Source organism: Mauremys mutica, chromosome 4, assembly GCF_020497125.1.
Source record: "Mauremys mutica isolate MM-2020 ecotype Southern chromosome 4, ASM2049712v1, whole genome shotgun sequence".
NCBI classification, from domain to species: Eukaryota; Metazoa; Chordata; order Testudines; family Geoemydidae; genus Mauremys; species Mauremys mutica.
Window position 1 is genome coordinate 92,112,775 of NC_059075.1, and position 27,445 is coordinate 92,140,219.

Below are 27,445 nucleotides of genomic sequence, written 5' to 3' on the forward strand. Positions count from 1 at the left end.
CATCTTGGCAAGACACCCCTGGAATGTGCTTCATTTTGGGAACATGGGGTACCTTAAGAAAACTCTGCTGAAGAATGCTTTAGATGCATAATTTCAAAAAATGCATTAACTTTTAAATAATTTGATACAGAAGCATTTTTTCATATGCAGAACTAAAATTGTTTAGATTTAAATTTTAAATCACTTAGCACATCTTTTGTGTATTCTCTAAGAAAACAATGCAAAACATTTTATAAGGCTTGGTCTACTGTGACATTTGGGGTACCATCCAGACCAGTAAGGGATCCTCTCACCTCCTGCCTTATAACTATGGATGCCTTACTACCATGGTGTTATGGCTCAGAGCCTTGACATCAGTCGTCAGTCTACAAGCATAATCGTTTCATCCTGGCTTCTGAAGAGTGCTCTGTATGCAGAATTTTATAAAATTCATTAATTTTTAAATAATTTGATACCAAAGCATTTTTTCATATACACATCTGAAATTGTTTAGATTTTTAAATCACTGAGCAGATCTTTTATGTATTCTGTATTTATAAACCCTGCAAAACTTTTGATTCAGATAATAGTACGGCTTTGGTCTATCCTACTATTTGGCCTGTATAACTATTTTGATTAGGGAAGGTGATCTTTTTCACCAAAATAGTTATATCAGTAAAAGTCCTAATGTGGACACAATGTTACCTGAAAGGTGCCTTATATACCGCTTTAGTTATAGCTATATCAGCTGGTATAAAGTACCTTTATAGCGGTAGAGCTGCATCCACACTAGGGAAGTTGTACTGCTTTAACTATACTGGTATAGCAACTTTCTAGAGTAGACAAGCTTTAAGAGTGCATGTAGGGTTCAAAGTGACAGTGAGTTGGGGGTCAATATTTCAGTCAGAGTTGGCCTCTCATCTTGTTTAAATCCGAGATGGCAACTAATTTAGTAGTCTTATTCAAGAATAAAGGTGCCTTTTCTGATTCAGTTTAACCCACTTTGAAAGTGGATTAAGCTTAACAGGAACAAGGTACTCTTATTCCAAAATAAGTGTCACACAAGGAATTGTATTCAGAAATAGCCAAAAGACTTTGAATTCACACAATACCTTATGCTCACCCATCTACTTTCAAGAGTAGACAATCCCTTAGTTCCCATTTTCTAGATTCAGAGCTCACCAAGCAGTTTTTCACAATTTGGTGTGATTGGCCCTTTGTTCAGCTGCCAAGATTCGTGTTTGTTGTGGTTTGTTGTACAGGTCAGTACTGTGTGAGGAAGCTTATACCATATCTACCCACACCATACCTGGAAGGATCTATTGATCCTGTACTTTCATGAGCACTTAATTATTCATAGCTTAAAAAAGAGGATTCCTCTGCCTTTACTTCTAAACTTTTATTGCTTAAATGATTTAACTTCTACCACATAGCTGTATAACAAGGGTGAAGTACAGTACGATAAAGAGATGCAAATGTTTGTGCATTGCTGATGCATTATGCTTTGGCAAACCACATTCTGTCCCAGTTAATTTGTTTCATCACATGAAGCTATGCGATGGAATGTTAATGTCAGCACCCTCTTTATTTACACACTGTGGAAAAAAGGAGTAGTAATTAACACTTTGACACTCCCCCATTGATGTGTAATTGACTGTTTCAAAGGAGCACTGGTTCATAAGCTATTGCATGCAGTAAAATTATGTTTTCTATATTGCGGCTTTTTAGGACAGGGGTCAGTGACAATGCAGAAATTGCTCAATGATGCAGATTTTTTTATTACTACATTAAGGTTTTGACATATTGGTAATGAATAAATGTTTCCATAAAAAATATTTTTTTTTTATAATTTTGATTTTGAAATGACACTTGAATACCAGGACTGTCCTCATTTGAGAAAAATGTTATAGTTTTGTAAAACAAAACATAGTTTAGTGCAATGTAACATGGGCATCATTTGGTTTAATGGATTGTAGTATGAGTCTGAGAATAATTTTACTGAAAACTTTAAGACACTGGTACTTTGTATTAAAATATAAAAGTATGACTAGAAACATCAATATGCACTTCGATTTTATGAACAAAAGAAGGCCTGCTGTTTGATGGCCACACTTTGTATATTGTAGATAGGGTAGAGCACAGCTACTGTTTGCATGAGTGTTTTTGAAACATCAGAAAAGCATAGAAATGACGATAGAACTGTCTTAGTGCAAAATAGGCCGTCTTTTTCATACATTTTTCATACATTTGAATCTCCACAAATAAGTTGCTTGTCTGTTCCTAGAAATAATTGCTGAAAATGCAGTTTTGCTGATTTTTTAAATATACAGAGAATTAATTTACAGTAAATGCTTCACATCTATTATGTGTTATGCTCCCCCCACCAATATGATCCATACTGTTCTTGCTTCCTTTCCTATATACAGGTTTAATCAGTAAATACCTTAAATCTGAAAATGTAGAGATTTTCAGTATATTTAATATATGCTAATTCTTGTAAAACTTACACTTTTCTAACTGAAAATTATTTTTAAATGGAAAAAGTTACTCTGTCTCCAATTTTAATAGCTTTCTCACTTCCTGGTGTTTGTTTGAACTGTCAGAAAATTATGTAAGGAATCTCTTTGTCTTGGCCAGGATTCTACATGTATATAAAAGTAGTTTTGGATTACAATGGTAACAGCATATTCTGGTCACATTTAATCTAAACCTTTTAAAAATCGGTTGCAGGGATAGAAAAGAATACAGAAATCTCTCAGGAACATTTGGCTGTAGTTTTGTAAATAGCCTCATTTTAAACTTATTTTCCTGAATTTTTTTTAATTAGCTGTTTCCTCTTGATAGCAATGATGCTTTGAAATTATAAATATTAATGTGAATAACAGAGTCAAATTAATTATAAGTAGTAAGATTTGGCATCTAATAGAGTACTTCTGTTTTAATCTTGTTTTGGATTCAGTACTAATTAAAAATGAAACTAGTCTGTAAAAGCTATTCAATAAAGGCTCCTACAGGTGGCATCAGTTTGTTACAATTTGTTGTTTTATTAATGCTGACAACTTAGGCCAACAGTAGCATTATCTTGTGTCAACTGAATCGCCCTAACATGTCCACATCTAATCTGGTGTTATCAGCAACCTTTCTTGCTTCAAAAAGTTAATCAGCATCTCATTTGCATTTGTTAATTAGGGTTAATGTGCACTAATTGATTTTTTGATGGCTGTTGATTTCCATTACACCCAGTTAGCTATAGTTGCTGGTGGTTCTTGTTCATTTGAGTTATGATGATCACATTTTTGTTGAATCTGTGCCAGATTGGGAGCCTGCATCATAATTATTGCTAATTAACACACCATGATGTCCTGTAATAATGTGCTTCCCTGATCTTTTATTAGGGTACAGATGTTATAAATTTCAAACTTAAATCTTTACTGAGCAGTGTGAATATCCGTTACACTGGATTAAAGTGACTGAAGTTAATTTTAATTAAATTTTATGCAGATTCTAGAATTTAGCCCCCAAAACTTGATTGGTTGAATAAGAATATCTAGATAAGGTGTGACAGTTGGGGAGGCCTTGCTTGAGAAAGGAAGGATGATTTAGTTCTTACGGCTTGATCTGGGATTCATGAGATCCTGGTTCAGTTCCCTGCTCTGTGAAGGACCTTAGAAAGTCATGTAATCTCTGTGCCTGTGTCCCCATCCATAAGATGAGCACAGTAGCACTTTCCTACATCACAGGCATGTTGTAAAGATAATACACTGACAATTGACACCACTTGTGCTATGGTGGTGGGGGTTATATGAGTAGGTATGTTTCCATTTCCTTTACTGTGTTTTCATTTCTGCATGTCAGGGAATACATTGCCACTAGGTGTCCTGTGTTGTTATCTGAAGTTTGAGAGGAGTCCCCTGTTAAGGCTAATATATTTTCTCAACAGGATATATTTCTATTAAAAAAATCTCTGCTTTTAGTAATGAGCATTATCAAGAGAGAAGTTGTTTTCAAGGAGCCGCCTTCCGTTTTAGTCTTAGCCACAGGGTATGTGTATACTGGAAGAGGACCAAGGGGTATGTGAGTTCAGGATATTGTAGCGGTAGGAGGGGGGTTGGGCACCATTAGGGTCATTTGGGCTTCCCTGTTCCAGTGTGCTTCTCTTCTATCTGGTGATGCACTTTGAACTAATTTTGTCTTCCCCCCCCCCCCCCCCCACATCCTCTGACATTCTGCTGTAACTGATTTGGAGTATCTAAATTCTGTTACGTCTCAAGGAGATGTGAGCTGACTGTTCACTAGTTGATCAAGACCCAAGATTTTGCTGTTTTTCTGCATTTTTCTGCACTTTTAGCGCCAACAACTGGGTCCAGAAGAACCTAAGAGCAAATTGGGTGTTTTTGTAAAGCACAAGGTAGATGCAGGAATGCTGATAAATCCAGATTACATCATTTCAGTAAATGTTCCCTAAGTGAATTTGAAATTATTCTGAGGCATATGTAGTAGAAAGAATGTGGAAAATAGTTAAACTTGTTTATCAAATTTATAATTCATACCCATAAACTATCAATGCTCTGTTGTGCAGGCTTGTTACATGAGCAGAATATGGCAAAAATGAGACTACTTACTTTTATGGGAATGGCAGTGGAAAACAAAGAAATCTCATTTGACACAATGCAGCAGGAACTTCAGATTGGAGCAGATGATGTAGAAGCATTTGTCATTGATGGTAAGAAGAGTTAGCATGCTATATTTTACACACTTTTTTCATGAGGACTGTTTTTATTCTAAAACTAATTCCTTGTTTTAGGATTTTTTAGCACAGATATGATTTGGGTCTTACATGAGTGTCAGATGTTTAACACACACAAGCTGAGTACACCATTCTTATAATACAGATACTTGGTTATCTTTAAGAGAAAATTACATGCAGTTTGCCAAATTGGGTACGCAGCTCTATAGAATATTAGAACTTAAGTAATGAAAAGGTACTGCTTGTTTTAATGTAGACTTGTCTGTCAAGCCACATGTGGTTTAAACCCTCCCCTCAATTTGTATTTCTAAATTTATGTAAAAATTCATGTGTGAAACATCATATTTAAAGACTTGGCGAACTGTTGACTTTTGAGAAGTGTTTTCTTTTCAGTGACAGGAATTGTATTTCAAATCATTTATAGAACTAATAAATTGTTTGCAGGTTTAATTTGTCATCTGTTTTTGCTTGCTGTCATTAAAACAGGATGTGTTTGTAGGGGAGAACAGTTCATAAAAACTGTACAGGATATTGCTTTAATAGATTGGCACCAAAACATAGGAATTCATGGATGACCTTGTTACATCACTTTGCTTTTCTGCCTACCAGATTGTTATTTCGTTGTTGGCTGTAACATCCAGCAAGTTATTACTTGTATATATTTACATGAATTTGAGTTTAAAGATGCTTATACTATTTTATGTCCTTGCTGTCTCTTGAAAATATCACTCAAATCATTTTCCTTTTTTCAGCTGTAAAGACAAAGATGGTGAACTGCAAAATTGATCAGACACAGAGAAAAGTAGTTGTCAGGTAAGACTTAATTCTTTTCAGCATTTTGTAGAACAATTTAGTGTGTTCTAATTATTTAATTTAATATATCTGTTTAATATTTTAACTAGAAGCAAGGTATTGTTCCTATCAGTTGCCTGTAGTTAAATAGTTGCTATTTATCATAATTTTATTAAAGCTCAGATTGAATGTGATTAGCTTATTTAATAAGAGAGTCCTATTTTCCAGCACATTTCATTTAATGACCTAACAGTGGCAAGAATACTAATGACTTTTGCTGCTTTAAATACTTGGGGAAGGCTACAGTGTGGGTATGGTGAAGCCTTTTATAGAGAGACTAAAAATAGCAAAAATGCTGTCTTAATCCCTTTTTCAATTTTTGTTTTACTTTTATAGTAACAGCACACATCGGACTTTTGGAAAGCAGCAGTGGCAACAATTGTATGACACACTTAACTCCTGGAAACAAAATTTGAATCAAGTGAAAAACAGTCTCCTCAGTCTTTCTGATACCTGAATGTTGCATTTTTTGTTGGCCTCAGAGCAGATTTCAAAAACATTCAAAACTTCATTTTGACAACTTTTGAAGTTTTTTGTCTCCAAAATATGTGTAATTGGTTTTAAGAAATTAAAGACTCAACTATGAGCTACAAAAGCAATAAAAGTAAAATGGGAAAACACTTTGAGTTCATTAATACATTTTTAACAATAATGAACAATCATCATATTGGCTATGCATTAATTCATTTTGATTCTCTCAATTTTAATCCTTTCTTTGAGGGGGAGGGAGGGAAGGAGGAGAGAAGCAGTAGGATGATAATTCAAGTAATTCTAAAGTGAGTGGAAATGGAAAAGAAGAGAAATAATTATCAGCTGGATAGAGAAAAAATTAATCTTTATGAAATTGCCACCCTATTATCTTGTAAATAATACATTTGATGACTTGCCTTTTAAGAGGCAATATTTATTCTAAAATTCCAATTGTCTATTTGTACTTAGTACGATATTAAAAAAAAATTAGCTCCTCTTTAAGATCTGATACATGTAAACAGCAAACTTTCTTATTACTGAGCCAGTTAGAGAGTCATAAAGGTTTGAAGGGACCATTCCATTCTGAGACATCATTTGTCACTTTTGTTTGATTGTTGTGCTAGTGCTCATTCTGGTGGAGAAATGAGGAAGTCCTGCAGCTAAGATTTTTCAACATATGAAGGAGGTGTACAGTTGTTAAATACATCACAAATTACACTTAACAGACATATACTTATAACACTTGTTTTAAATTTTTAACTTCTAACAAATTTTGTAACAACTTGAAAGGACTTTAATTGCAGAAATGTAGGGAATCTATTTTCTTTTAATACAATTACATCAAAATACTAGGGGGGGAAAATCATTGGCGAGTTTGTAGTATCGAGTTACCCACAAAATAAAATCACCTCTTTACTTCCAGTGGAAGATTTCTACAAATCTTTCTATGATATGGATATTCAGAGATTGAATTATTTTTCTGTTTTGTCCCCTACCGCAGCTTTTTCTAGACTTTCTTCATACTTCCTTTTTCTAGACCGGTGGAGCCTTTCTAAATTCAAAAACTTTTCAGTGTCACTGATTTGGCTTTTTATAAAGAAGTTATGAGAATCACAATTCTGCTCTTCCTTGCTGAGTAAACTTTCACTTGAGATTGGTGTATCTGCATTGGAAGCCAGATGGGAAAGCTTCTGCTGGTGGCATGATACAGTAATTCCTCCTTTGACCTAAGAGAATAAAATGTAGTACTGTAAATGCGTTAAACTCAGAATAACTTGATATATCTAGAGATCCATTGCAAATTATTTAATTTTGAAGATTAGCAAGTAAGGAGGAAACAGACATGATTAACAGTGAGGATAATGCATTGCAAAACTAATTTCATTTAGTTTGACAAGCATAGTTTTAATTTATTCTGCTTCATAATGTATTAGTAAATGTACTGTATTCTATAAAAAATGAAGTCTTAATTTGAGACTTAAATACAGAATATTCTCTGAGAATTGGGGAGAGGCTGCTGATTTTGGATTAAGTATGCAGTTTAGCAAAGTATTTGCTAATGTACATTATGCCAGTTGGAGATAATTTTTATGTAGTGATGCCTGTCAATTTAAAAATACTCTTCATTCTTCAGCTGACAGTCAGTGAGGAAAAAATGGGCCTCATGTTGTTAAGAGCTCTTTTTGCTCTTTTTAGTTTTTTGGACGATTGTGTTTACCATTTGGTAGAGAGACACTCACATCTGATCGAATCAAGCATGTACAGTGTTTTCTGGATTCAGTACTGACAGATGATAAAATAAGTGATCAAAGCTGTATCTTCGGACAATATAGGTATCTTTAATAAACCTTTTCACTTTCCCCTAAGAAAAAAAACTGCAAGAATTTTTTAAAATAAGTTATTTGCTCCCTTGAATTATGCACTCATTCTACTGTGTACCAAAACAAAACAACGGTAAACCCTAAGGTTAAATTTAATAGAAGCAAAGCTGCAGTATAAATTTTTCTTTTAGCTTTTGTTTTCTCCCTTCTGAGGACTGCCACTACTAATGGAATAGGAAAGTGGAATCAGCCATTAGAAACTTGGCATTTTTCCAATATACTACTTGTGTTCAAACTGCTTACTTTCAGTTTTAAAGTGACAGAGAATGGAAATAGTGTCCTAGTTACTTTGGCTGTGGATAATTACTAGAGCAAACCAACTCTTTGCACAGCACATCTTGTGTTACACATACATGCAGCTGGTTTGGTGTGGGGACATTTTATTGGTCCACGGGTCACCTTTCAGACGTAATATAATGAATAAATATTCCAACTGCTTGTCAGATTATTAATATGCCACACTGAGTGGTACTTTGAAACTCTATTTCCAAGAACTGCAATTCTGTTACGCGAGTCCTTGACATACAGGGTCTCAAGGAGTAGGCTTCATGCACAAGTTTTCCAGCTGAGTGAAGATGCATCTAGCACTTTTTGACTATATATTAGGGTCATTTTTCAGCTACAGGCAGAGGGAGTATCTCTTGAAGCTGTAAGGGCACTGACTCCGCACCACTTTGTTAAAATAATTATGAAAAATAAAAATACATATCTAAGGCCTAACCTCCTACAAGGTTGTGTTTTTATAACCATTTTTGCATTTTAAAAGGAATATTGTAAGTGTGTTTCAACTGTACGCTAAAATAAGAGTAATTTATCTCAAGAGTATAGAAAAATATAATAGTTATTTCTTTTATGGCCAAATGCTGTTCCACACTTCTACCCCAGTAAGGTCTAAAATGTAACAAAACTGTTGCAGTTCCACTATGTGGGCTGCCATGCAGAGAGACTGCACTATATGTAAGACAATGAATGGCGGGTCTGGCTCTTCTCCACAGGCCTGAAGGACTGTGGGCAAACTGTCCATTGCCAATGCTTCCACCAGCCAGAATTCCCACTGGCCATCACATACAGTCCCCAGCTCAAACCCCTCCAGCGCATCATCAGGGATCTACAACCCATCCTGGAGAATGATCCCACACTTTCACAGGCCTTGGGTGGCAGGCCAGTCCTCGCCCACAGACAACCTGCCAACCTGAAGCATATTCTCACCAGTAACTGCACACCGCACCATAGTAACTCTAGCTCAGGAACCAACCCATGCAACAAACCTCGATGCCAACTCTGCCCACATATCTACACCAGCAACACCATCACAGGACCTAACCAGATCAGCCACACCATCACTGGTTCATTCACCTGCACGTCCACCAATGTAATATATGCCATCATATGCCAGCAGTGCCCCTCTGCTATGTACATCGGCCAAACTGGACAGTCTCTAAGGAAAAGGATAAATGGACACAAATCAGATATTAGGAATGGCAATATACAAAAACCTGTAGGAGAACACTTCAACCTCCCTGGCCACACAATAGCAGATCTTAAGGTGGCCATCCTGCAGCAAAAAAACTTCAGGACCAGACTTCAAAGAGAAACTGCTGAGCTCCAGTTCATCTGCAAATTTGACACCATCAGCTCAGGATTAAACAAAGACTGTGAATGGCTTGCCAATTACAGAACCAGTTTCTCCTCCCTTGGTTTTCACACCTCAACTGCTAGAACAGGGCCCCATCCTCCCTGATTGATCTAACCTCGTTATCTCTAGCTTGCTTCTTGCTTGCATATATAAACCTGCCCCTGGAAATTTCCACCACTTGCATCTGAAGAAGTGGGTATTCACCCACGAAAGCTCATGCTGCAAAACTTCTGTTAGTCTATAAGGTGCCACAGGATTCTTTGTTGCTTTTACAGATCCAGACTAACACGGCTACCCCTCTGATATTTTAACTAAGGGCAGAAATGTCCATTCCTTTTAAAGAGTGGAAATGCTATAATCCCTGCCAGTTTATCCAGGTTCTTCTCCCTACCACTCAGCATTAACTTCAGCTCATCTTTATCCTTATTCCTATGTCTTTCACATGTGGGAAGAGCAAACACATTGGAACCTGACTTAGGTAAAAGAGAGATTTGAGTATCATGAGCATATTGATGCACATGTAGCCCAAAACAACTCAACGTTTGCCGGTGGCCTCATGTTTGTTGAAAAAGAATACTGATAACATGGAAGTAGTGTCGGGAGGCTGAGGAGTTAGGTAATAATTGGAGATATACCAATCTACTAGAACTGGAAGGGACCTTGAAAGGTCATTGAGTCCAGCCCCCTGCCTTCACTAGCAGGACCAATTTTTGCCCCAGATCTCTAAGTGGCCTCCTCAAGGATTGAACTCATAACCCTGGGTTTAGCAGGCCAATGCTCAAACCACTGAGCTATCCCTCTCCCCTGAGGTATCCGTGTTCAATGCAACCCTTTGAGATTTATCCAAAAGGAAGGAATAGTGCTACTAAAGAACAGTTGAGCTGATGATATTGAAATGGTGCTGAAATAGTATTGGAAGTGATCCAGTAAAATCAGTAGACCTCTAACCTTGGTCTATCAGATGAAGATATCAGTATAATTATCTCTACATACCCAGGCCTGAAACCAGACCAATAGGATCCAGCTGACTGCCCACCATCTTCTCAGTAATCATTTCCAAAATGGAAGGTCCAAGATGGTTAATTCACAAGTTGTCACCAAAAAAACCCTTGTAGGTATGTTTCATATTGTGCCTTAGCACTTGTCTCTGAGACAGAAACCAGACTTAGCCCTTTTCTTCAGGTTTTTGCAAACAGCGTTACGTACCACAGAGATCTCCAAAATGCACCATGAAGCATGGCTAGTTTCATCTTATACGACAAATTGACCCTAGAGAATGACAGGTTTCCTCTTTTAATTTTCTGCTTATGCATATGTTGATGTATACCAATGTGAATATTCTGCCTTATCAAGCAAAGATGATGATGAACAAATTCAAAAGCAATTAGCAATATATATTTTATTGCAGCATAGAACAAACTAGCTAATATATTGCAATTCATATATATTCTGAATTATTATATTAGATAAGTAAACAAAAGGAACATAATATGCTTGTCTTCCTATATTGTAGGTGATCATTTTTATTAAGGTACATAATGAACTATCTCACCCTCGCCTCCCAAAACAGACTGGCTAGCATCTGCTTGATTTATATGCTGTGACTTTTTCCTGCTGTTTTCTATCAACGTTAATTGTGAAAAATGGTGCCATGTTGCCCTCTTGATATTATTTTGGAGATGGACTAGGTCTTAAAGCATCCAGATGCATACAGTTCTACACATATCTGTGGAATTAGCTCACCAAGGTCTGCTCTGCAATATTTTTAATTGACTTACATGTTCGGAGGGAAAAGAAGAATCATAAAAAGTCTTTGCTATTGCATTCCATTCTTCACTGGGATCTCTCTTGGGACCTCGATGGATACTTGAGGTATTCAAAGTGTCAGCAACTCTGTTAATACTGGTAGAATCTGATTGACAAAAAGGAAATGGTAACAACTGCAATTCATTTTCTAGGCACTAATTTTAGAGTGACTAAACTTCTGGTTTATCTCTGATCTTAAGAACCACAAGTGTTTGTTTTAAATCACAGAATTTTTGTTTTGATTTTACCTCATTTATACTTTGTTTTTCTACACTTTGATCTTACTGCCAAAAATTCTGTTTCAGTAGAAGAGCAGCAAGATGATTTTTTTCAATAAAGTTTCCATTTTAATAAAAAATACTGTTTATCATCATTTCATTTATATAATGCATTACAAAAAGTCCCAGTATTTAAAATAAAAAGATATTTTTGGTAAATAATTGCAATGAAGAGCAAGTTACTCACCTTGTGCAGTAACAATAGTTCTTTGAGATGTGTGTCCCTATAGGTGCTCCATGGTAGGTGCTCTTGCATCTCTGCTCTGCTGATAGAACTTTGGTAGCAGTGTTCATTCACCCCACATATGCGCTGTCCCCAACTCATCCTCTGCCTGGAGGCTAACCAGCATGCCCAGGTGAATCCCCCTCAGTTCCTTCTCTACCACAGAGTCCTTGACAAGAACTGCTAAGTAAGAGGGGAGGAGGGTGGATCATGGAGTATCCCTAGGGACACAGATCTCAAAGAACCATCGCTACTGCACATGGTGAGTAACTTCCTCTTCTTTAGTGTCCATATGGGTGCTCCACTGTAGCTGGCTCCTGAGCAGTATCCCTAATGGGAAGCTGGGACTTTGGAGCTGTTATGGATGACAATACTGTGGAGCCAAAGACAGTGTTGGAAGCAGACTCTGCAGTAATCACATAGTGTTCTGAGAAGGTATGTGCAGACTCAGGTTGCTGCCATGCAGATTTCGGAGATGGAGACATTCTTGAGGAAGGTGACAGAGGAGGAAACAAACCTTGTGGAGTGTGTGTGGATTCTGGATGGAGATACCATGTTGTGACCTTGATAGCAGTGTTTGATACAATTCGAGACCCATTTGGAGAGTCTCTGGGCTGGTATCGTTGCATCATTAGACCTTTCCATAATGGAAAGGAAAAGCTTAGATTTCCTAAAGGCCTTTGTCCTGGCCAGGTAAAAGGCCAGGGCTCTCCTAATATCTAGGGTATGCAGTATAGCCTCCCTGTTATCGCAGCGAGGATTAGAGTAAAAGGATGGGAGGTGAATCAGTTGATTTATGTGAAAAGATGAGGTCATCTTGGAGATTAACTTTGGGTGCAGTCTGAAAGTAACCTTGTCCTGAAATAATATTGTATAAGGGGGTGGGGGGTGCCATTAGTGCTGCTATCTCCCCTATTCTTCTTGCTGAAGTGATTGCCACCAAGAACACTGTCTTCTTAGGCAGGTGTGTGAGCTAACAAGTGGCCCAGGGTTCAAAGGGTGGCCTAGTCAGGCTCTTTAGTACTAAGTTTAAGTCCCATATTGAGGTGGGGCATCTGGGTTGGGAAAAAAAGATTTACTATATCTTCAAGGAATTGTTTTGTAGTTGGGTGTGAGAGCACTGAGAAGCCCTCTATTTCTTCATAAAAGGCTGCTATGACTGCTAGGTGAACTCTGAATGAACTTGATTTCTTGAGTCAGTATATACTCCTGTACTATTGGGAGAGTAGCAGATGGGGAAATTTGCTTGGAATTACACCAAACCAGAAATCTAGTCTGCTGTTGCAGGTAACTAAACAGGGTAGCCAATTTCATACTATGTAATAATACTTCCCATACTTCCTGAAAGCAGGATCTTTATATGTGCTGGAACCATGAAGGAGCCAGGCCTTGAGTTGGAGTATCCGCAGATTGGGGTGGAAAGTGTTTCCTTCATTCTGCAAGAGGAGGTATGGAGAGAGACTGGCAGACATGTTGCCAGCTGTGACAGGTAAGGGTATCACGTCTGTCTCAGCTAGATGGGAGCAATCATTAAAACATTTGCTCTCCCTTTATTTTTAATAGGACTTTCAGCGATAGAGGAAATGTGGGAAAGACATATAGACAGCCCTTGTCCCATGACAGAAAGAAAGGATCCCCTAAAGAGTGCTGACCGAGGCCTGCCCTGGAGAAGTAGCATGGGCATTTCTTGTTCAGGTAAGTGGCGAACAAGTCTATATTGTTGGTGTCCCTCACTGTCTGAATATGCCATAGAGTACTACTGAGTTATCTCCCATTCATGGTTGTGTAGGAACTTGAGTCTGAGACTCTCCACTGTCGTGTTTTGCACTCCTGGTAGGTAGGCCATTGATATCATAATGCACCAGTTCCATAGCATTAGTGCTTCCTCACAAAGGGAAAGTAATCTGGCACCCATTGATGATTTATGTAGTACATACATGCTATGTTGTCTGTCATGACCCTTGTGTGTGTACCTCTAATCAGCAGAAGGAAATAAGCACATGTATTCCTGACTGCTGTGAGTTTGAGGAGATGATATGAACACATGCCTCTGTGGGTGACCACTTGCCCCATGTTGTGAGGTTGTTGAGATGTGTTCCCCATCCTATGAGGGATGCGTCAATGGTGAGGAGTAGTGCTGGAGGGGGGTTGGGCTGTGCGAACGAGATCCCCATGCAGATGTTTGCTGGGTCCTTCCACCACTTCAAGGATTGCTTGACTTCAGTGGGTAATGATAGGGGCTTGTCTAGGCTGTCTCTGATTGGCCTGTAAACTGAGGTGAACTATGACTGGAGACACCTCATGCAAAACCTGGCATACGCTATCACAGATGTGCCTACAGCCGTAGGCCCCAACAGTTGAAGGCAGCATCAGGCTGATATTTGAGGGCTGGTTTGCACTGTCTCCTTAATCTGTTCCCCTCTTATAGAATCTGTTTTGTGGGAGGAGCGCTCTCAGTCAGAGAGAGTCGAGATGGGCTCCTATGGACTCTAATTTCTGTATTGAGGTTAACATTGAGTTTTGGACATTGATTTGTAGGCCCAGGAGGCTTTGTGTGTGTGGAGGGATGCGTCCGTCTTTTCTGCAAACAATTTGGTGCCTTTGAAGGGAAGGTCCTCCATTGTTGTCTGTACTTCCTTGGGGAAGCCAGATAAATGTAGCCAAGAGGCTCGTCGCATCACAATTGCTGTGAAGATGGATCGTGCTGCAAAATTGCCTACGTCGAGCACTGATTGAGTGCCATCCTGGCTACCAGTTGTCCTTTGATAATGGCCCTAAACTGATCTCTGTTATTCCAAAAGATGATCAATAAACAAATTGAGTTTGGAGAAATTGAAGTAGTCATATTTTGCTATTAGCGCTTGGTAATTTGCTATATGGAATTGTAGTGTGGCAGAAGAATAAGCCTTTCTTCGAAAATGGTTGAGGCGTTTCCAATACTTATCATGTGAGGTGGACTTCACCTGGTGCTGACGACCTCTGGACTTCACTGCATCCACAACAATCAAATTACGGGGTGGATGGGAGAAAAGAAACTCTGTGCCCTTGGCTGGGATGTATTTCTTATCAGCTTGCTTACAGATTGGTGCGACCGATGCAGGGGTCTGAAATATCATCTTGGCTGTATCCAAGAAAGCCTCATTGATGTGGAAGGCTTCTCTGGATGAAGAAGAGGCGTGTAAAATGTCTATCAGCTTATGGTGTGATTCTTTTACCTCTAGAGGCAATTGCAAAGTATCTGCCACCCTCTTAGGTCTTGAAAGAGTTTAATGTTGTCTGTAAGAGAGGGCGGAGGAGGCATCTCTGCCTCATCTGGTGAGGAGGATTAGATGGCGGAGGGGGATGAAATGTTGGTCAATGGCGGGACCCTATTTGTCAAGAATCACATGGTTAGAGTTGGCCACAAAATTTCCATTAAAAAGTCAATGAAAAATGACTTACACAGTAAGGCCCAATGCTGCAAAGACTTTCCACGCTGGGAGTAGTGCCATTAAGCATATACCTAAATCTTTGCAGGATCAGGGCTGAAGTCTATTTTCTAAACCAGTCAGCGTAGTCAGTTAGTGTTATGAGTCAATGTTGATACAGCAAAGTAACAAATATCAATCATTTGGTACAGCAGCAAAAGTTATTACCTTACTATGAATATATATATGTGCTTTGCCTTGGCATTAATTTTTATAAATGCCTTCACATGTATGTACCAGCAGGAGACCTTAATCTAATTATAATGTTATATTTCATTAATTTTTTGTTGTTTGGTTCTGTTATAATTCTTCAGGAAGGTCTTATACTATTTCCTAGTTCATCCCAGTTCACCCTGGAGATCATGTGTTATAGCTGCTCTCTGTAACCTATCAATGTCACTCCCTAATTCACTGGCAGAATTGTGGTTGAGTGGCATAAGGAATTCCCTCACATAGGCTGTTAACTATTTCTGCAATGCACCAGTCTGAGAGCATGGCATTTGTGTTGAGAGTTGAAGTCAGGTATCCCACATAGCTACATCATCTTCTAATCTAAACAGATGTGTAAATGTGTAAAAGTTTTGTAGTTACTTAACCTACAGTGCCTGTATTTCTTTGAGATCTGTTGTCCACATGGATTCCACCTGTGGTGTGACTGCCAAGCATTTGGTGAGTACCCTGTGCTGCAGAAGGACCAAAAGGCAGGACCCTGTGCTGAGAAAAAGTTACTCACCTTGTGCAGTAATGATGGGTTTTCGAGATGTGTCCTCCTATGGGTACTCCACTGTGGATGTGCTTGCGTCCCTGCGCTGCTGATTGGAGACTTCAGTAGCAGTGTCTGTTAGGCCTGCACATGTGCTGTCCCTCCTCTGGCTGCACCATGAGGCTAGCCAGCGCATGAAAGCTAACCTCCCTCAGTTCCTTCTCTACAGCAGACTCATTGACAAGAACTCCAAAGTAGAGGGGAGGAGCATGGATTGTGGAGCACCCGTAGGGATACATATCTCAAAGAACCATCATTACTGCACAAGGTAACTTCTTTGAGTACTGTCCCTATGGGTGCTCCACTGTAGATGACTCCTGAGCAGTCCCCCTTCTGGAGGGCCAGGACTTCAGAGTCAGGTCAGTTACAGATGATGGCATTGGAGGCAGAGTCCCCAGTGATCACATAGTGTTCTCGAAAGTGTGGACTGATGCCCATGTTGCTGCTCTACAGATCTCTGAGATAGGGCTATTCTGGAAGAAGGCAACAGATGAGGAGATTGACCTTGTGGTGTGTGTATGAATAGAGTCTGGAGGGGTTATGTTGCAAGCTTGGTAACGCTGTCTGATGCAATTTGAGACCCACTTGGAGAGCCTTTGGGCTGATAGTGCTGAGCCCTTGGATCTTTCCACAATGGAGAGGAAAACCCTACGGGACTTCCTGAAGGCCTTTGTCCTGCCCAGGTAGAAAACCCCAGGGCTCTCCTGACATCTAGGGTATACAAAATAGCCTCCCTGTTGTCTTGGTGAGGCTTGGAGTAAAAAATTGGAAGGTGACTCAATTGATTGATATGAAACAGGGAGGTTGGATGTGGCCAGAGCATAACCTGGCAAAAGAGGAATTCAGATTCATTGGCGGGGACATAGTAGTTTTTGTCTGCCCACTTGCAGGTAAGCACTACCAACACTGGGGTTTGCCATATGGTTCTTGCTGGGTCTAGGGTAGTTTAATAGGGAGGGCGATCTTTGAGAGGACGTAGAATGGAGGATGTCAAGTCAAGGAGTCAATGGTGAATGTACTTCTAGTGGTATTTGGAGAGTGTCTGCAACTCTTTGCTAACTCCTGGAAGAGACGAAAGTCATCTGCCAGAGATGGTGGGAAAGGCATTACTGCTTCATCTGGAGAGGAGACTATGATCCTCGGTGTCAGTTCTTCCTCGGCACCACCCTCCAGTTCCTCTATAATGTCTTGTGGAGGCTCCAAAGCTCTGGATGCTGTGGCCGAGGGGGTGTGTCTTGAGGGTTCTTGGGTGAGGCTTGAAGCCCAAGAGGCATGCCAGCGATATGCTCCCAAGAGTCTGAAAAGGGCCAGTAGGGAGACATAGATCCCAGCGGTGGTGTCCATTAGTGGCCGAACCAGGATGGCAGTGGTGAGGCCACCTGTGGGTACATTTTAGGGCTTTGTTGATACTGAGCACCATATGGGGCCTGAGTGGAGTATTGTGATGCCACCTCCTCTGCTTCGCTGTCTGAACCCTCACTAGAAAGCGGAGGAGCATGGCATGGCAGTGGGGATCATTCCTGTGCTAAGCACAGGCTCAATGCATAGGTCCCGGCACTGAGAAGCAGAGACTGCGGTTTGTCCGATATGCGGAGGTCTCTGAAGTGGCAGGATTCCATTAGTACTGATTGTCCTGGTGTGAGTGCTGGGGGGACAGGGATCTTGTCCGTACTGGTCGTGCTGGTACCGGATGAGGAGTCTTGTAGCTGTTTCTGAACTCTTTCCAATTTTTCAGCATCTTTATTGAAGTGTGAGCCCCAGAACTAGACACAGTATTCCAGTAGTGGTCTCATGCCATATACAGAGGTAATACTATCTCACCGCCTTGATATTTCCCAGATTATACCTAACTGGAGGCTCATGTTCTATTGCTTATCCAACATTACCCCTAAATTCTTTCAGTTCCATTGCATTCCAGGATACTAACTACCATCTTGAATTTGTGACCTACATTCCTTGTTCCTAGATATTTTACCTTGCATTTGGCAGTATTAAAACCTTTTATTCAAATGAGCCCACTTTTCTAGGTGTTCTAACTTGGTCTTTATAATGGGCCTGTCATCACTGACTACTCCATCTCTGCGTGTCATCTGTAATTTTTACATAGTTATGTTCTTCCAGATCATTGATAAAGATATTGAATTGCATTGGGCCAAGAATAGATCCTTGTGGGATCCCACTAGAAACACAACCATAGGATAATACTCCATTTCTAATTATTTTTTTAAACCTACCAGTTAACCAGTTTTTAATCCTTTGAATATGGTACAATGATTTTGTAAAGTGTTAATTTAATCATCATGTGGGATTAAGTTGCATACCTTACAGACATCTAAGTATATTATGCCAACACAATGACCTTTACCAAACAAACATGATTGCATTAAAACCAATATCACATTTGTCTGACAAGACCTATTTTCCATAAAACCATGCTGATTAGTATTAATCATGCTGCCATACTTGAATCCTTTACTGATTTTGTCCCCTATCTGCCTTTCCATGGTTTTGTCTGGGATCAATATCCGGATAACTAGCCTAAAGTTATCCAGTCATCCCACTTACCATTTACAATAATTACTCAACATCAGCTTTTTTCCAGTCCTTTAACAAATCTTGGAATAATAGGAATTATCATTAATGGTTGAGAGCAATCCTTAAACAATTCTTTTAATATTCATGGATGCAAGTTATCCAATCCTGTCCATTTAAAAAAAAATTAATAGCTGCTGTTTAACATATTCCTTGTTACTGATGGCACAGAAAATATTTTCTTATTGTTTTAACATATGAATACATCACCCTGCTTCTTTCCAAATACAGAACAGAAATATCAATTGAATAGTTAACGTCATTTCTGCTTCATGATTGACAATTTTATCATCCTTATCTAGTCTGAGACCTGTATCAGTGTTTGGATTTACTTTGTTCTTGCTATATTTCATGAATTCCTTCTGATTTTCTTTAGCCCTACTGGCCATAAAATTTTCATTGATACTGTTGCCCCTTTTTGACTCTAGCAGTTGCCCAATATTCAGGGCATACGTCCTTAGGGAGGAAAAATTGATGAAGTGAGTCAGGTTGCAATCCTATTTACAAAGAACATACACAAAACCTGTATCCCCGATTGAGCTGGAATCTATGCAGAGGGATTGGATAGGCCAGACACAGGGAGCAGACAGGCTGAGAGATGGAGAGATTGGGCTTTATCATTCCCCACCCACCCCAACTTCTGTAGATTATATCTGACAAAGTTGATACAGCATGAGGCTATATTAACTCTTCTACAATCCCATCTGTGTAGGGAGAAATTCCCTTTAACAGGGACTTTAGGATAGTTTCAGCTAGAAGGAGCCCTACAACATAGCTTTATTGGAGCTCTGCTGCCAGGATGCAGAGGAAGGGAGTTCTCCTGGGTCTCTAGAGCCCCAATGCAGAGACATAAAACCCCCTAAAATGAGGGCAATGGGATTTGAAGGTGGAATTGTGGCTCATTCTATACAGAGGTGGGGGGCGGGGAGGGTGAGAGAGAGAGAGAGATGTCATTCCCTGGCAGGTTTCCCTTCTAGTTCTCCTCCTACTTTAGCTCATGGATTCTTCTGTCGAAGGGCCAATCAGGCTTAATAGTGTGTTTACTGGAACCACTATTCTATTAGTCAATAATTAGAGGTATAGCTTATCAATACAAAATATTACAGGCACAAATCCAGGCATACAGAGATATATAAGAAATCGCCAAGACATCTGCATAACATACATATGTACCCACATGACCTTATTTTTACAAATTTAGTTTTTCTTTTCTTTTCCCCTATTTCCTTCATTGTTTGTTTATTGTTTTTACTTGCTGTGTCTTGTTTGCTTTTTTAATATCATAAATTCTTTGGAGCAGTGACTAAGGGTAACATTTTCAAAACTGCTGAGGTAACTTTGGAGGGAAGTAACTAGGACTTAAGCACCTAAATCATTTAGGTGCATTTGAAAATTTTATCCTGTAGCCCTTATTTTTTTCTAAAGTACCTAGTACAATTCTTGATGCTGTAAAAATAATACATTATTTTTTTTCTTAATAGAGAAACAAAAATTACCTCTAACTGCTATCTTGATAAAAGATTATTTGGAGCTTAAAAACAGCACTTCTCATTAAAGTAATCAAATCTAATCGGTAGATTTATTGCAAAATAAATTACATCTATGATATATGCTTTATTTCTTTTTCACATTTTACTAGACTAAGTTCACAAATGTTTATAACAAAGTTCATATTTGTTATTCGCCCAGCTTTTGTATATGCATAATATTGTTCAGCAAATAATCACCAAATCACCAAAAGCTTTCTAATGGGCTCACCTGTTTTTCTTTCCCAAAGCATCAAAGGATAGAATCTTCTCCTTTCTCATTTTTTGCCATGTTCTGTTTATTTTGTGTGTGTGAGTGTTATCTGGATTAATGACATATACACTAATATAACCAAACAAGCTATTTATGGGCCCAATTTTAAGAGGCACAGAGCACCCCACAACTAACATGAATTTCTGTGAGAGCTGAAGGAAGTGAAAACTTTCCAAGAGGTACTCAGCACCTCCCCTGATCACACTCTTATCCCCAAACTAGTACTGTGCTTAGTCTTCATGATTGGGGCCCCTCTTGCATCAGAATCCAGTAGCATGGATGCAGCTATCCGCATTAGGGGAATCATGATCCAGGATTGAGGTCTAGGTCTCTGAGCAGTGATGATAATGATTGCTATAGAAATTCTTATGAGAATTACATTTAGTTATTCTGGCACTGGTTTTGTTTTACAAAGGGAGGGAAGGGATAAAGTTTATTTATTCAGATAATAGAATAAACACAGAATAGGTCACTTAGTTGCATCTATAATGTGGGTTAGTTGAGAAATCTCAACATCTTAGTAGGGCAAATCTAAGTTTCATAGATAATAGCTAAAATTATCAAAAGGTTTACATTCTTCCTCTGATACTACTTTACATTGAATAGAGAACTTCCAAATTTAATGTTTTTCCTACGTACATATTCACTATTATGTTCCTCTTACACTTTAAAATGTAAATAATTATTTCTCTTACCTAGTCCTGTTTCTTTCATGACAGCATTTATGCTCAAATTTTGACACTGTGCTTTTGAAAGAATCTTTTTGTTTTCTGATGTACATAGTAGTTTCTCTTTCAAATGGAAAGGCCCTTCGGAAGTTGAAGCCCACGCTGTTTGACTTTCAATTTGATTTACTCTCAACCAAGGACTGAGATCTGAAAAACTTAAGTATACTGGCGTTTTCTCAGTTTTTTTATCTGAAGTTGAAAGATCAAAGGATGACCTTCCACTTCTGTTTACTAAATCTCCAGATGTCCTTATGAGTAAAGAACATGATTCTTCCAGGCGACCTTCAGCAATTTTCTCTCCTGGAACTGTACTATTTAATGACTCTTTCTTTGCTCTTAACAATGTATTCTCTAGTGTATTATCATTAATCACAAGGGATTGTCCATCCTTCATTTTGGGTATCTGAAAATCATTTGCACGAACTTTTTCCCAGGGCATTTGTTTATCGGTGGTAATTTTGTTTATAACCATTTGTTTATGAATAATAGTCTGAGAAGCACATATATTTTCAGTGTTCAGAGGCAAAACAACATCTGTGCATGCATATGTATTTGTATCAGTTTCTGTCTGTCCAGAAATGTCTTCCTCACTTTGATTGCTGTGCATATCATTCAGATTTGTCCATGTATCTGTTTTTTCAGTACTTACATTGAAATTCTCTAGCAGAGACATATTAGTGTTGTTTTCTTTTGTATTGTCCGTGTTCATGCTTACATTATCACAGAAAGTAGTAGGCAGAACTGGAGCATCACTTGCTGTATCACAAGTACTGTTCAGTGCACAGTTCCCATTAGTTGTGCTTGCAGTGTCACTGTTGTGTTTCTCTTGAATATCTGTATGAATCTGTTTAAATTGAAATATATCTGAGGATATGCCACTGGTGCTTCGCTTTAACAGATGAAGTGGTTCTGTTTTGTCTTGTTCATTATCTAAATAAATGTCATTAGACTCCTGTAAGTGACATTTCTGAAACTTTGTATGACTACTTTCTCTAACCTGAGACAGGATGGCAAAATTAAATTCAGCCATGGTTTGATGGTTGTCTGCAGTTCTCTCAGTTACAGGACTGTCTTCTATGCCAATAACTTGTCTGGATTCTTTGCTTGGTGCTTCATTTATAAAGACACCTTTGTCATCCTGTGTGGCATCTGCCTTATCATTTGTATTATAAACTAATTCATTTGAAGCATTGCCAAATATATGCTTGCTGGAGTCTGTCTGTTGACCTGCATCCATACTGCAGACACCAAATTCTTCAGTATTGTCAAGGAGCATCTTTCTTGTGTTCTCTGGGAGTTTTGCCAATGCACAAGATCTGTCCTGTGGCTTTAGTTCTGCACTTGCATTGTTTTTCTCCAAGAACGTTTTGTCTGTTTTTCCTATATTTGCTGTCTTTTTGCACTCAGCAACACATACTTCCAAGGTCTGTCCTTGAGTAATTAAATCAATATCTGTGCAGAGGGTTTTGCCTGGAGAAGACTCCCTTTGCTTTTCTTCACAGTGGCTAGCAACGTTAACTTCATCCTTATAATTTTCAAGAAGTTGTAAATCTATTAGGATGAAAATATTATAGTGACAAAAACATCTGAATGTTAAATGTTTTGTTTTTTGCAAAATGCAATTCACAAACATGTACTGATATTTTCATTAATGTTCATTTTCCTCATACGTGAATAGTTACAATTTTTTCTAAATATCAGAAAGTTCCTAGAGGTGAATATTGTATTCATGTACTTGACAAAATATTTATAATGTTCAAACAGAACAATATACTTACATTTTTGCCTATTTTTAAAAAAATGAAACTGTTAAGTATTCTATGATTTGGTTGTAATACTATCCCAGTTGGTATTTGCCAGAATAGCTGATAATGGTCTCTGCAATGAAATTGCTTATAGCCATATATTTAGATATTTAACTTAAACAATTTCTTATGATTTTTTTCATCCTATATGTAGCTTAAATAAAGTCACTAATATATAAGTGTAATTTTTCTCTCAATCTTTCTGATCTATAATTCATCAACCCTATTTAAGGGACAGTGTTCATACCATAGGAACACGCCATCATTTACGAGTGGCTAAATAATGAAGAAAAGCTAAGGCCTCTGATACTTACAGAAGCTGTTCACTGTAAATATACTCCAATGCTATGAACATTTCTATTAGATAGCAAGAAAAGAGAAGATTCAATAAACCACCATATAGTTGTGAAGGTCTTAAAGTTTTGACTTTCCATTCTTGTCATTTTGGAGGCTGGGCTTAGATAAGTACCATTTCATGGCAGGTTCAAAAAACAAAAACAAAAAACAAAAAAAAAAGTTTGAGAGCTATATGAGGCATAAGTGTTTGTGGACGTAGCCTGCATGGAATAGTAATTATACCATTACATATTGAGCTATTGCAACCCTATCTCCTGCAGGGTGAACAGATAGAAGGGAAGAGTGTCTCCCTCCTTATGCTCCTATACTATAGCTGGGGACAAGCAAGTTTCTCCGAACCTATCCTCACATTGGCACAGAAAATACACCGCACCAGAAGGGATAGTGGAGCATGCAAATTGTACCTGAGTGAGGCAAGCAGCTCCAGGAAGGATTGTGCCTATACTCAGAGCTTTGTGTACTTTACACAAAGTGGCACCTACTGATACCAAGAATTTCATTAATTTATACGAAAATATTTGATTTTGGGCACTGAATCTCTCATCATATAGTGTATTTGTGAGTATTTATACCTTTGGCAACAATGTTATATGTCTCTTCTGTGCATCCACTTCCATTACTTTGTTCGGTCTGTACTTTATCAATGTCTGAAGAGCAGCCTACAATATTCTTTACTTCAATGTCATCTTCCTGTCCAGGACCAGAAATACTATCGTTTTTGATTGTAGATTGTGTATATGCATTTTCTTTTGGACTAGTCTGTCATAAAATGGTAGATATAATTAACTTATTAATTAGAGATAAAATATATTCAGGTTACTTATCAAAGTTTCAGATTAGATTTAACAGGAAGGGCCTGATTCACTTTTTTACTACACTGCTGTAAATCAGGGGCATTCTTCTGAATTAAATGAAGTTTCTTTGCTTGATATTGGGCTGCAAACCTAGATTGTGAAACGGGAACCTTGACATCTTTGTGGTAGTGAAAACCTCATCAATCCTTAAGTAGTCATCAAGGTATAGGAAAACAATTAATGCTAAACATTAAAGGTAAGCTGCTACCGCTGCCAATATTTTTGAGAACACTCTTGGGTCAGACAAAAGGCCAAAGGGAAGTGATCCTGACCTATCAAAACCCACAGGAATCATTTGTGAGACAGATGAATTGCTGTATGAAAGTAGGCATCCTGAAGGTCAAGGGCCAAAATCCAATCCGCTGGTTCCAGCGATGGAATTATAGCTGCAAGAGTTAACCTCCTGAATGTTTGTGATTTCACAAAGTTGTTTAGGAGTCTTAAATCTAAGATCAGTCTCCGACCCCTGTTCATCTTTGGGGGCCAGAAAGTAACTTGAGTAAAAGCCCCTCCCTCTGTGCTGAACTGGAACTGATTCTATGGCTTCTGTGCTCAGAAGGTTGTCAATTTCCTGCCTTAAGAGGTGGGAGGTGAGTGGAATGGGGTAGATGCAACTCCATTTTGTGGGGTTCTTCTGGGCCCTCGACCAGCTTATGAAACCTGATGCTTAAATGATGATAGCTCAGTAGTGGATACAGAGGATGTAGATGGTCTCTTCCTCTGAACCCTTGATTTCTTCCTGGGCAATCCATAAAGTCTCTATCCTTAAAGATGTACCACCATTCATCAGTGGCTTCAGCGAACAGTTTGAGACCATCGAAGGGAAGGTCCTCAGATGTCCCTTGGGAATTCAGCCAGCTGGAGCCAGGATGCCCTCTGCATGATCACTGCTTTGGAGATGTACTGAGCAGCAGTGTAGGCCATGTCCAGTGAGGCTTGCAAAGATGTTCTAGCTAATAGTTGGCCCTCATAGATGATAGCCTGAAACAGCTATCACTGTTTAGCCAGCCCAGTAAAGATGGTGAATTTGGCATAATTTGAGTGACTGTACTTTGTCCTGACAGCTTAATAATTTGTAATCCTACATTGAAGAGTCAAGTAGGTCTTGCTGCCAAATAGATCAACATTTTTGATCCATATTATATGGCATGGCTTTCATGTGTTATTGTCTGCCATATTCACTGTCTCCACAACCAGGGAGTTTGGTGTTGGATGGGTGAACAAAAATCTATAGTTCTTAGCTGGAATGTAATATCTCACAGGGGTATGCCAGATGGATTTGGCAGGACCCAACAAGGCCTCACTGATAGGCAGGGCAGCTTGGGTAGAGGGAGTCCAGTGAAGGATATCTAGGAGCTTATGCTGCAACTCTCTGACCTCTTCCAAGGGAATCTTTAGGGAATTTGCAATGCATTTCATTAACTCCTGGAAGTGTTTGAAGTAATCAGCTGTAGAAGATGAAGAAATATTTATTTGGTGAGTAGCACCTTTATCTGCCCTGGCTCACTGCTCCTCAAAGGACTCTTGTGCCTGAGGTAGTGGAGGGAAGGATAGGTGGAGTAGGAGAAAATATCTTCCTCTGTTGTCCACACAAGAGAGACTAGGGGCATGAGAAATTTGTTGTCGATATGCAGCCCAAGGATCCCAGTATGGTTCACAATATGGTTACTAAAGGCAGCGTGAAAGGCATTGGACGTGGCATCCACTGTTGCTCAAACCAGGCTGGACCAGCACAGGCTCATCTTTGATGGAACTCCCCTTTTTCTCTAAAGTGTCACGTGGGAATTCCCCTATCTGATGAGTAGGGGAATCTTGGACTGATATGGATCCAATATGGATTACTTGTCAGCTACCCAAACGCGCGCACACACTTAACTACTGGTCTGAACTGCCCCCCTAGCTTGCTTTGGCCATCGGGAATTACAGCACTGTATGAAGCCTGGAGAGGTTGGCATACTCTGCATCAAGAGTTATCCTGAAGGGGGAAGGCCCACCCCCTAAAAAGGAGAAGGGATGAAACCCATCCAAAACTAGCACCGTTTCTGGACCGATGGGAAAGGCTTAATGAGAGGCAAAAGTGTGGAGTGATGACCAAGTCACTGCTTTACAAATGTCTAGAATTGGTGCTTGTGTCAGGAAAGCTGCAGAAGATGCCTGCACTCTAGTAAAATGGGCCAACGCTCCACCTGGTGGGATGGTATTAGCCAGCTAGTGAATAAGTGAATGAACAAAGAGATCCAGGAAAAGATTCTCTGAGTGGAAACTGGTTGGCCCTTAGCGCTCTCCAACCACTATAAACAGTTGTGCAGAGGATCTGAAAGATGGACTATGCTCCAGGTAGAATGCTAAAGCCGTTCTGACAACAGATGAGTGAAGCTTTTCCTCATCCCTATGTGCATGGGGTTTCAGAAAAAAAATGAATAGATTGCTTGTTTAACATGAAAATTAGAGACTACTTCTGTAAGAAATTTCAGTGAAGAGTGAAAATAAAATGTATCTTGATGGAAAACTGTATAGAGAGGTTCTGACACCAGAGTTCTCAACTCACCTGCCCTTCTGGCTGAGGTAACTGCCACTAGAAATGCCACCTTCATAGAGAGGTGAAGAAGGGAGTAAGTTGCAAGGGGTTTGAAGGGAGGTCCCATCAATTTTGCTAGGACTCAGTTCCAATCCCAAGGAGGGATTGGGTCTCATAATTAAGGCTACAGTCTGGCCAAATCCTTTAGGAATTGGGTGATGATGGAGTTGGAAAAAAGGATCTATTATCCACCCATATGTTAAAGGCCGAAACAGCTGCCAGATGCACCCTTAGAGAGCTAATAGCCAAACGTTGTTTTAGATTCAGAAGATAGTCCAGTATGAGGTCCAGGGGTGCTTGGTCTAGAGATGCATGTTTTCTCTGAGACCAAATAGAGAAGTGCTTCCACTTAGCCAGGAATTTCTAGTTGAGGGTTTTCTGCTATTCAGAAGCATGTTTTGAACATCTTTGGAGCAGGACTTTCCAATGGGCATCAACCATGAAGCATCCACACTGTTGGATGGAGAGCTTAGAGGTTGGGATGGAGCAGGCACCCATGGTCCCAGGACATTGTCTGGGTCCAACAGGAAAAAACCTACTATATGCGCAGTAAATTTCAGACTGTTCTTGGATCATTATGTTGGAGAAATGATTGAATAGAGCAAAACAGAAGTTTAAATTGCTTAGAT

General features: G+C 39.1%; 2 protein-coding genes across 2 annotated transcripts in view; one reads left to right on the top strand and one right to left on the bottom strand.

Moving 5' to 3' along the window:
• EIF3M (eukaryotic translation initiation factor 3 subunit M) overlaps nt 1-6,198 on the top strand; it is a 28,983-nt gene extending 22,785 nt beyond the window's left edge. Inside the window, exons 9-11 of the mRNA XM_045012386.1 lie at nt 4,559-4,702; nt 5,479-5,539; nt 5,915-6,198. Of these exons, the coding sequence (XP_044868321.1) occupies nt 4,559-4,702; nt 5,479-5,539; nt 5,915-6,035 (326 nt within the window). The 3' untranslated portion in view covers nt 6,036-6,198. The remainder of the gene's footprint in view (nt 1-4,558; nt 4,703-5,478; nt 5,540-5,914) is intronic.
• Nucleotides 6,199-6,333: 135 nt separating this feature from the next.
• Nucleotides 6,334-27,445, bottom strand: part of CCDC73 (coiled-coil domain containing 73) — a 137,004-nt gene continuing 115,892 nt past the window's right edge. Inside the window, exons 14-17 of the mRNA XM_045012380.1 lie at nt 23,957-24,143; nt 21,190-22,773; nt 11,344-11,477; nt 6,334-7,275 (exon numbers count right to left, since the gene is read on the bottom strand). Coding sequence (XP_044868315.1) covers nt 7,021-7,275; nt 11,344-11,477; nt 21,190-22,773; nt 23,957-24,143 — 2,160 coding nt within the window. The 3' untranslated portion in view covers nt 6,334-7,020. The remainder of the gene's footprint in view (nt 7,276-11,343; nt 11,478-21,189; nt 22,774-23,956; nt 24,144-27,445) is intronic.